At 44.0% G+C, this 9941-nt stretch overlaps 1 protein-coding gene across 1 annotated transcript in view; it reads left to right on the forward strand.

Moving 5' to 3' along the window:
- Nucleotides 1-3657, forward strand: part of LOC103912809 (cytosolic phospholipase A2 epsilon-like) — a 38119-nt gene extending 34462 nt beyond the window's left edge. The window contains exons 17-20 of the mRNA XM_009319216.1: nucleotides 934-1128; nucleotides 1683-1849; nucleotides 3040-3226; nucleotides 3449-3657. Of these exons, the coding sequence (XP_009317491.1) occupies nucleotides 934-1128; nucleotides 1683-1849; nucleotides 3040-3226; nucleotides 3449-3657 (758 nt within the window). The remainder of the gene's footprint in view (nucleotides 1-933; nucleotides 1129-1682; nucleotides 1850-3039; nucleotides 3227-3448) is intronic.
- Nucleotides 3658-9941: the final 6284 nt, after the last annotated feature.

The following is a 9941-nucleotide window of genomic DNA, read 5'->3' on the forward strand; positions in this document are numbered from 1 at the left end:
CCCCCTACGCCCCCCCCCCCCCCCCCCCCCCCCCCCCCCCCCCGAGGTGTCATGTTGCCAGCAATCTCTAATTAGGTTTCCTCTCTGAATTCATTCCTAGCAACATTATTTCCATTAGTCTCCCTTGGACTGAATTTATGCAAGTGATGATTTGCCACCATATATAAAACTACTGAAGTTTTTTAACAGATCATATTTGCCAGGGGCCTTTCAGTGAACCTACATGTTGTAACAAACCTCTCGGTGCTGTGTCCTCTGTCTGCCTTGGCAGATCGTACTTTTCACATGTTGTTGTTGAAGACTTGGATATATCAATTACGTGGAACTCCATTTCAATTTTTTTTAATCTCGTTGTAAACCTGTGTGCTCCTTAGAGTTGTTGGCTGTCCTCCCTGTGTTCAAACGTGGTTAGTGAGTTTGGTTTATGGCCCTTTCATCACTTTCTCCAGGGAAGCGTTGCAGAACCCTGAGCTCAATAAATACCTGTGATAGAAAGTCATTGGCCCTCTTTCCCAACCTCATGAGGTGCCATTTAGCACAATCCTTTTTCTCTGCTCTTTTCTGGGTGTCTAAGTCTCCTGGCAGTATTTTTTTTCTAAGCTAGTTTGGACTAATTCTGAAAGAAACTGGTCCAGATTCTCAGCCTCCACTGACCTTCACACAGGGAATCCACCTATGACTTCCATCAAACAGTAGATCACTTTTTCCAGCTTTAAGAAATTTGTTTCCACTCTGACTTTGTTTTCGATGGAATATGCTTTACTTGAACATTGATTTTCTTCTTGTTCCTACTTTGACATTGATTTGATCGTGTGTTGCCATGTCTTATTAGGATCTTCTTTTCTCTAGCTAATATTAGATGCCTTTTGATATTTTAAGTATTGCCAAGAATTGTATCAAAACAACAACTTGTTCATCTCCTCTACCCTTCAGAAGGAGATGAGCCTTCCCCACCAGCCAGGAGCCATGAGTTGGGGACTTACTTAGTCACCCCTGAATGTGGCATCATGGGCATCATTCGGCAGGTCCTGACCGAGCGGGTGATGGTTTCAAAGTTCTACAACTTCCTGAAAGGGTTCCAGGTGCACAACGAATACCTTCAGAGCAAAAGCTTCCATATATGGAAAGGTAAACATCCCTAAATATTAGTTTTTATCTGCTTAGATGGTTGGTGTTTTCATTAGTGAAGAGAAGGCAGAGGATGAACAGGATTTATTCTTCACTTTGGAAACACAACTTTCAAGATAACTAGTTAAATTTCATCCAGTCAAATCAGCTGGGCAAAGCTGAACATCTTTAACAGATGTGACTTGTTAGGTATCAGCGCTTTTTCACTGAGCTTAAAGTGAAATTGCAAAACAGATCAAATTGTGGCACAGCCCTGTTTTTACTGAAATTAAAGTGTTAACAAATACTCCAAGAAGTCCCTCGGTTCCAGGGAAGGGCAACTACTGCTCAAGGGGGATGGAAGAAGAGCAGCATGAGAAGTGAAGGAGCTCTGTCTTTTTGCTTCGGACAGGTCTTTCTTTTCTGTGTCAAGGCTGAGCTTCCGTAGTGTGGCAGGGTCTTGGAAAGCAAAAGTAATGGGGAGACAAGAGGCATTTTTCCCTCCCTTATTAGGCAAACAACAGATATATGACTTCTTCAGTGAATCACTCATCATAAGAAATATTTCCTTTTAGATACTGTACTAGAGAATTTCCCCAACCAGCTGACAGAAACAGCAGAGTTCATGTGCCTGGCAGACACGGCGGGATACATCGATATCAGCTACCCACCGCTCATGAGGCCGGAGAGGAAAGTGGATGTTGTCCTCCACTTAAACTATTCTTCTGGATCACAGACATCGGTGTGATGACCACTTTATTTTCTTCAGTAACGACCACTGTCTTTTAGCTCTTTTAGCACTTTAACTCCTAAAGAGTCAGAATAATTTACATAGAAGAAACTGATTCTGGGAGAAAAGGATTCTTGGTGTACAGCTCCCATTTTGTAGATGTCTATGTCTCTCAGTGATGCTGGTATACCATGGCAAATCCCCTAAGGAGAACAGAAGTAGTATCAGTTTTCTTATCTTTTATTTTAATTAAACCTCTGGTAGGTAAATGTTCTCTCCCAGACCTGTGTGCTCCTGAGACCTTGACATGGCTATTGAGGCTACACTCCCTATGGAGTGTTTCTCTGGAACTAGTACCACCACTGATGAACTCGTTTCATGTGTCTTGTGATATTCATCTGAAGATATCCACATGCAGTTGAATTAGAAGTAATTTGTCCAGTTGCCTTTAGAAGAGTAACTGGGGTTTTTTTTGTTGTTGTTCTAAATTGTGGAGAAGAATTGTCCTTTGATGCCATATCTGCTGTTTCAAATACCAGCTAACAACTTGGCTTGTAATTCCTGTTATTAGATATGGATAAGACAGAAGTTCTTGAACACTACAGTTTTTCATATGCGCCAAACAGACTCAGGAACAAAAATCCTATTTTCAAAAATTACTTACACACCCGCAAGATTAAATTAACATTTCAGTCAAGATGATGTTTGCTCCCAGATGCATACATCACTTTTCACAACCATCTTAAGGCATCTAAGACAGTTAGGTGCTTTTAAATATTTCATGCCAAGTCCACAAAATGTTTGTACCTTTGCGAATCTGTATTTAAAAATTGTACCATTTCAGATTCCTGTCCATTCTGCTCACTTCAGGATTTTCTCAAGTAAGGGGCATGTTTATGTGTCCTAAGCGGCTAGGCCACCCCTGCCCACAGCCATGAACATCTTATTTATCTTGCAGATAAAGGCTGAGGAGGAGGAGGTAGGACAACAATCCGGAGTGCAAGTTGGAGGCTGGGTCTTGAACTGTTGTTCTGTTAATAACCAGTACTTAATATCTCACACAAGAGACAAAGGCCAGAAGAAATACTGACAGCAAATGCTGCTCCCCAATCTTTGTGAAGAGCCTTTGATGGATGCATTGTGCATTAGGAAAAGTTGGGGGGGTGGCAGAATTTCTGACCTTTTTTTCTGTCTGAATGCAGCCTTTGGAAGAAGCCTCCAAGTACTTCCTAAAGCAGGGAATCCCATTTCCCAAAATCCACCTGAGTGAAGAGGAAAAGAAAAATCTAAAGGAGTGCTACATCTTCGAAGACGCAGAGACCCCAGAGGCGCCAATGGTGGTGTTTTTCCCGCTAGTGAATGACACCTTCAGAAAATACAAAGAGCCTGGTAAGCCGTGGTGCAGAGATGGTCCTCCTGCCACCCACCTGCCTTTCAGCCATGTTGGGATGGGAGGCATGGTCCATCATGGCTCCCTCCCTCCCCTGCCGCAGCTCCCATGGGAGAGAAATGTGGGTGTCTGGGTAGCGAGGAGCAACGTTGTGCCCCATCTGGAAAGCAGGACGTGGGACCACATCTGTACCCCATTGACGACCTTTCTTTATTTGTTAGGTGTGGAGCGTAGCCCTGCTGAGATGGCACAGGGCAATGTGGACGTTTCCAGCGTTTTTTCCCCCTACTGCTTAAACAGCTTTACCTACACAGAGGAGGAATTCGACAAGCTGGTAGAACTGACCAGCTACAACATTCAGAACAACAAACATCTGATCCTTCAGGCTTTGAATTCAGCCATAGAGCAGAAACGACAGCACAAAAAATAAATGTCATCCTGGGGTTCAGAAAGATACCCGTATCTTTTTTTTTTTCCCCTGAAGAAGAATCAAGACCTGTTTGTGAATGAGCGTGACGGACTTGGGAAAGTACAAAGACTTGTCTCAGCCTGTGGCTCCTCTCCACTATGTGGTGATCCTAGATAAACAGATCGAACAAAATAATGATTAGTCTCATGCTTTATTTATGTTGGATTTCACTGCTGTTGAACTTTTTTTTCATGTACACATATGTATATGCAATAAATCAAAGTTTAGGAAATATGTGGCTTACTGATGAGTTTTTTAAATGCATGAATGTGGGACAGCAATACAAATTCTTCCAAAATTTACTACACTAGTAGAAGTTATATGTGAAGACAAATGAGCTACAGATATTTAATTTCTTCCAAATCATAGAATCATAGAATCATTAAGGTTGGAAGAGACCTCCAAGATCATCGAGTCCAACCGTCAACCCAACACCACCATGCCCACTAAACCATGTCCCTAGGTGCCTCATCTACATGTCTTTTAAATACTTCCAGGGATGGTGACCCAACCACTTCCCGGGGCAGCCTGTTCCAATGTTTAACCACTCTTTCAGTAAAGAACTTTTTCCTTACATCCAATCTAAACCTCCCCTGGCGCAACTTGAGGCCATTTCCTCTCGTCCTTTCGCCAGTTACTTGGGAGAAGAGACCGACACCCACCTCGCTACAACCTCCTTTCAGGTAGTTGTAGAGAGCAATGAGGTCTCCCCTCAGCCTCCTTTTCTCCAGGCTAAACAACCCCAGTTCCCTCAGCCGCTCCTCATAAGACTTGTTCTCCAGACCCTTTACCAGCCTCGTTGCCCTTCTCTGGACATGCTCCAGCACCTCGACGTCCTTCTTGTAGTGAGGGGCCCAAAACTGAACACAGTATTCGAGGTGGGGCCTCACCAGTGCTGAGTACAGGGGCACTATCACTTCCCTGCTCCTGCTGGCCACACTATTTCTGATACAGGCCAGGATGCCGTTGGCCTTCTTGGCCGCCTGGGCACACTGCCGGCTCATGTTCAGCCGGCTGTCGACCAACACCCCCAGGTCCTTTTCCGCCAGGCAGCTTTCCAGCCACTCTTCCCCAAGCCTGTAGCGCTGCATGGGGTTGTTGTGGCCGAAGTGCAGGACCCGGCACTTGGCCTTGTTGAATCTCATACAGTTGGCCTCGGCCCATCGATCCAGCCTGTCCAGGTCCCTCTGCAGAGCCTTCCTACCCTCGAGCAGATCAACACTCCTGCCCAACTTGGTGTCGTCTGCAAACTTACTGAGGGTGCACTCGATCCCCTCGTCCAGATCATTGATAAAGATATTGAACAGAACTGGCCCCAATACTGAGCCCTGGGGAACACCGCTCGTGACCGGCCGCCAACTGGATTGAACCCCATTCACCACAACTCTCTGGGCCCGGCCATTCAGCCAGTTTTTGACCCAGCGCAGAGTACACCTGTCTAAAAAAAATCTAGTGCAACAGAAAAATACATAATAAATGTGGACGATTTCAAAGAAAAAGAGAAAACTGTATTTTCCTATAGTGTCAGCAAGAAATTTTGTTAGAAATAACATGCAAAACTAAACATAAAAGATATAGAAAATCTGATATTTCACATGGAAAATACACATTTTCTATACTTCTGAATTTACAAGTTTTATTACACCAGCAATATTTGGATTTGGAAAATCCCTTGGAAGCAACCGTTTCAAACCCTGTTGTGAGTCAGGATCAGCTATTCTGGTGCGTATATAAATACCTAACCCCGGGTTGTGCTTTTCACTGAACAGTCACAGTATTTAGAGGATCCAGCTCAGCATCCGCGTCCCATTAATTTCAACAGGTTTAATAGTATTTCTTGTTATTATAGGATGGGATGCTGTGAGAATAAAAACATCAAAAACTGAGGGACATTCAGATTTTGTGGTAAGAAGGCAAGCTAAGTGCTTTACACTGATATCCATGAGTAATTAATGGGTAACTGCATAACTTTGTCAGTCCCTGACTGTATACAAGCAACACAGGCTCTATGCAACTACTATAAATAGCACAAGGCAATTTGTTGAAACTGCTTATTTTTGATATGAAGACCAAACTAATTGTTTGCTTTATGAAGTATTTTAATAATGCAAATACTCTGTAAACCTGTTTCATTACAACAAAGATATTAACCTAAAAAAAATATAATGCTTCAGTCAGTATCAGCTGCCCTTAATTCAAATTTAAATGAAACGCAGTAACTTGCCTGTGCTGAAGTAACATGTATTGGCAAACACAGAGCTATGAATAATGAATCATAGCCAAAACAGAAAATAAATCCTTAATTCAAAATGAAATGTGAACCTCTAAAAGGCTGAAAAATTCTCTTCCTTCTTGCTATCATTGTCTGTCTCTCTTTCTTCCTTCAAGCATTCCTTTATGCCTTGTCTTCCTCTACCCTTTGTCGTCTTTAGTCTCCCACACTCACCTCCAATGACCTCAGCCCCCTCAGGGGTGGTGTGTCCTTGCCCCAGCTGCTTTTCCAGGCCCTCACACCTCCATCCAATTTGCAGCTCTGGTTCAAACCTCCAGTGTGCCGAAATGGCTATTTACTTGCCAGTGCTCATCAAGGGCTCCTCTTTTTGTGATCTCTGCTGCTGAGTCATGCAGTCCCTTTTGGCATTGCCTCTCCTCTGCCCCAGCTCTAACTCCCTCTTGGGCTTCCCTGTTTATCATTATGGCAAACCCATTTGGGGTGACACACGCGTTTGCTACTTTTCCCACCCACCCATCTTGCAGCTGCAGTTTTGGGCACCTTCAAGAGCTGCAAATGGGGTTCCCACCCCTGCCATCCAGGGTCTTTAATGACACCAGATTTCAAGAACCCTGCCTCTCTCTTCCCATCCCTGCCTTTAACTACATCCCTTTGCTTCCCTTGCTGTTTTTTTGTTTGTTGGTTTAACAGAGGGAAGCCCCATTTATTCCCAGTGTGCCACTAAAACATGTTCTGCTGTACCTTCCAGGGGCTGAGCCCATCCCACCTCCCGGCAGTCTGGCCAGGCCCACACGATAGCTCCTAGTGGTGTTTTCAGTATGGGTAAAGCTCTTGAACAAGAACTGGATATTCTTGTCAATTCTCCCCTTGCAATCCTCAAGCATCCATGACTTTCTTCTTTCAGATACACCCACAGCCACCTGAGTCCCACAGCAAGGTCCTTGCTGTTACCCTGAAAATACCTAAACATCCTGCATTGCTGTAGACCCTGAAAGAGGTCTGGCTTAATCCTCCATCCAGCCATCCTTTTCCTGGGGCACTGGGGACTTTCACCCAGAGATATGGAGCAACCCCATAGGTAGTGCTCTTGAGTTGAAGGGAAGGGCACCAGCCCCATCATGCCAGCTGCAGCTGGTTTCTTCCTCTCTGAGATGCTGTAGAGGTGTCTCCAGGCAACTGCTCCTCAGCAGTGGCCTGTTCCCCTGACTCCCATCTAGTCAGCACTCCTGGTCCATATTTAGTAGAGGTGCTTTATTTGTGACTTAGGGGGTTGGCTAATTTGTTGGGCTCAGCTTTCTTTTTATCATTAAATTTATTAATTAATTGTGCAGAATACTTGCAGAACATCTGGTTGTCAGTTCTTGCAGGCCAGTGTGGAGGCTTTGTGTGGCTTTGTCTTCTGGCATTTTTTGTTCTGGTTCAGCTGCTAATGGGATATGATTCCCTTGCTCATCCTCTGGGCTGTACCGAGGCATTTAAAGAATGTAGGTAACAGCTGGAGATGTGGGCATTTAAAAGCCCTTTTGGTTTTGCAGGTTGGGAGTGTCCCTTTTTACAGGAAATAGGAGTAATTTCATGGAATTATCCCTTCAAGGGAGGAAACAAATTAGGGAGGGAGAAGCACTGCAAAAATCCAGGCCCATGCTGTATCACAGTGTTAGCACTGAGAGGAGTTAGCATGATTTTTCCTAAATGTTTTAAAAGACAGAACTCTCGGTAGCTGTGGTAATAGGAACTACAGACACTAACACGGTGACCTCCTTAATTGTAATTAATATGTTCTGCATCTTTTCTGTGTCTGGCTTTTCCTTCTTACCCATTCATTATCTGTGGGTAAGTGAAGGGATTAGCATGCAATTGCACCTTTGCCCCAGCCCTTCCGATTATCACAAAGGTGCATCAAGAACTGGGCAGCTCAGTGAGGTGAGTCAGCCTGTAGGAACCTAAGGAAAGCAGCAGTGGGATTTTTGAACCCCTCGCAAAGCATGTGAGTACTCAGACAGTCCTGTCGGGTGAGTGCTGCTGAGGAAGCAGAAGTTAATGGGATGGCTGGCAGCACCATTTTACGCTGTTCTGTAGCCCAAAGAGTGATCAAACAAAAGATTGTTGCAAACAGTCTGAGTGAAGTGAGCTATTCATTTGTAAGACTACAGGTTGCACCATGGGCACGACGGGAAATGTGTCTGCCACAGCGGATACGGGAGAATGTGGGTGGTAAAGCAGGACTTCCTTCTGAGAAACGCTGTGCCAAAACCTGTTCACATGTAAAGCTCTGCTGTGTATGTGTAATATCCCACCATCTTACCAGAGTGATAACGCTGCAGAGGAGGCCATCAGGGCCTCATTTCCAGCAGGGCTAGTTTCATCATGTCCTGATCGTGGTATGCTGGTCAACAGGTAACAATGGGTGAGAGCTGTGTGTCTTTCCTGCAGTTGAACTTTTGTGCCTTTAAGCTCCTCCTGAAAGTCTGTCCCTTGCAGGGTTCCCACTGAAGCCCAGCACACCTGCAGCATTCATAGAGCACTTTCCCAGCACTCCTCCCACCCCTCCAGCTCTTCATATCAAAACTCTGGAATGTCTTGTCATGTATCCAGTTTCTTCCTCCTTGGGTCCTGCGGTCTCCTTTGCACTCCCTTCAACCCACTATTGCTTATCCCCTTTTCTCCATGCAGTTGTGTGTCTCACCCAGATGTCATGACCTGACCCCAGCTGCTTGTAGTATTCATGCTTGTTCCAAATATGACCAAACCTCCATCATTCAGACTTGAAGCTTCTGGAGGTACCATTGCAGTATGGAGGAGACATGTGAGACAAAGGGGAAAGATTAAGAAAAAAGATGGTATAAAAAGCAAGGGAGGGAGGAAGGGGAGAAGGAAAAAAAATTGTATAATACCCAAATAAAAGTGAAAAAGGGAATTATAGCTATGTGGTATTGAGATGGACAAAGGAAGGAAATGGATATTTTGGAAAGCCTAGAAGTCAATGGAAAAGAAAAAATGGCAGGGAATGGAAAGAAGAAAAAAAAGAGGAAATCAGGAACAAAAAGTTGGTGGAAACAAACATTTGAAATGGAAACAAACATTTGAAATGGAGATAAAGGTATACCCCTCCTCTAGTTTCTTCAAAGCAGTCTTGATAGGCCACTCCATTAAAAAGAATAGCAACTAAAAAACCCTAATCCAGAAAACCTGATGGCATTAAATCCCACTGTTGATATTCTGACCGCTCTGGGCTTACAGATGCCTGACATGCACACTGTGAGTGCTTTCTTGCTCCCCGGCCTCTCTTCTTTTCTGTGCCCTTAAACACTGTGAAAAGATGGTCCCTCGGCGCCTAGCAGTATGACTTTTCCTGCCAGTTGCTGTTTATTGCACCCTTCTCTCTCTCAGCTAATAATCTGTAAATTAGTTGTAAATATATGAAATGTTTGCTCCCCTCCTATTTCCTTTCTTCTGCTAAGGTAATGGAGCATCCTTAGAGGCTGATAACTATCAGGTAAGGAGCTGCGAGTTTCTACATATATTAATACGCACTTTTAAATCTTGAGCAACTAGTAGTTGTTTCTTTAATTTTGCAATTTCTGCTACTCAGCTGGCTGACATCCAAAATTGTTCCAACCAGTCTTGAAAGCAAGCCATGCTCCAAATTCCTTCTTGAGCTGCAGTTGTTTTGGTTCGGTATCTACTTTGTAAACATATGATGCAGTTTATTTTTGAGATTTAACAAATGATATGATATCCTAGAATTTGCTACAAATTAAATGTTTTGGTCCCATGTGCAGAAGAGTAGAAAATCCTTCATAGACCCTTAACAAATACCTTTTCTGGTCACTCTTAAGCTCTGGTCCATGGTTGCTGCTGCTGTGGGAGCTGATAGCCTGTAACATACAGCTGGTTTAGGGTACAGAAGGAAGCACTGTGCTGGTCATACTGCCCTCATGCTGGTTTCCAGCTTATGAGGAGATGATAAACTTGCATATAGTCTGCAGAAATGTGGAAAGTCAACAGTGAT

The sequence above is a fragment of the Pygoscelis adeliae genome, unplaced genomic scaffold (assembly GCF_000699105.1).
Source record: "Pygoscelis adeliae isolate BGI_AS28 unplaced genomic scaffold, ASM69910v1 Scaffold22, whole genome shotgun sequence".
NCBI lineage: Eukaryota > Metazoa > Chordata > Aves > Sphenisciformes > Spheniscidae > Pygoscelis > Pygoscelis adeliae.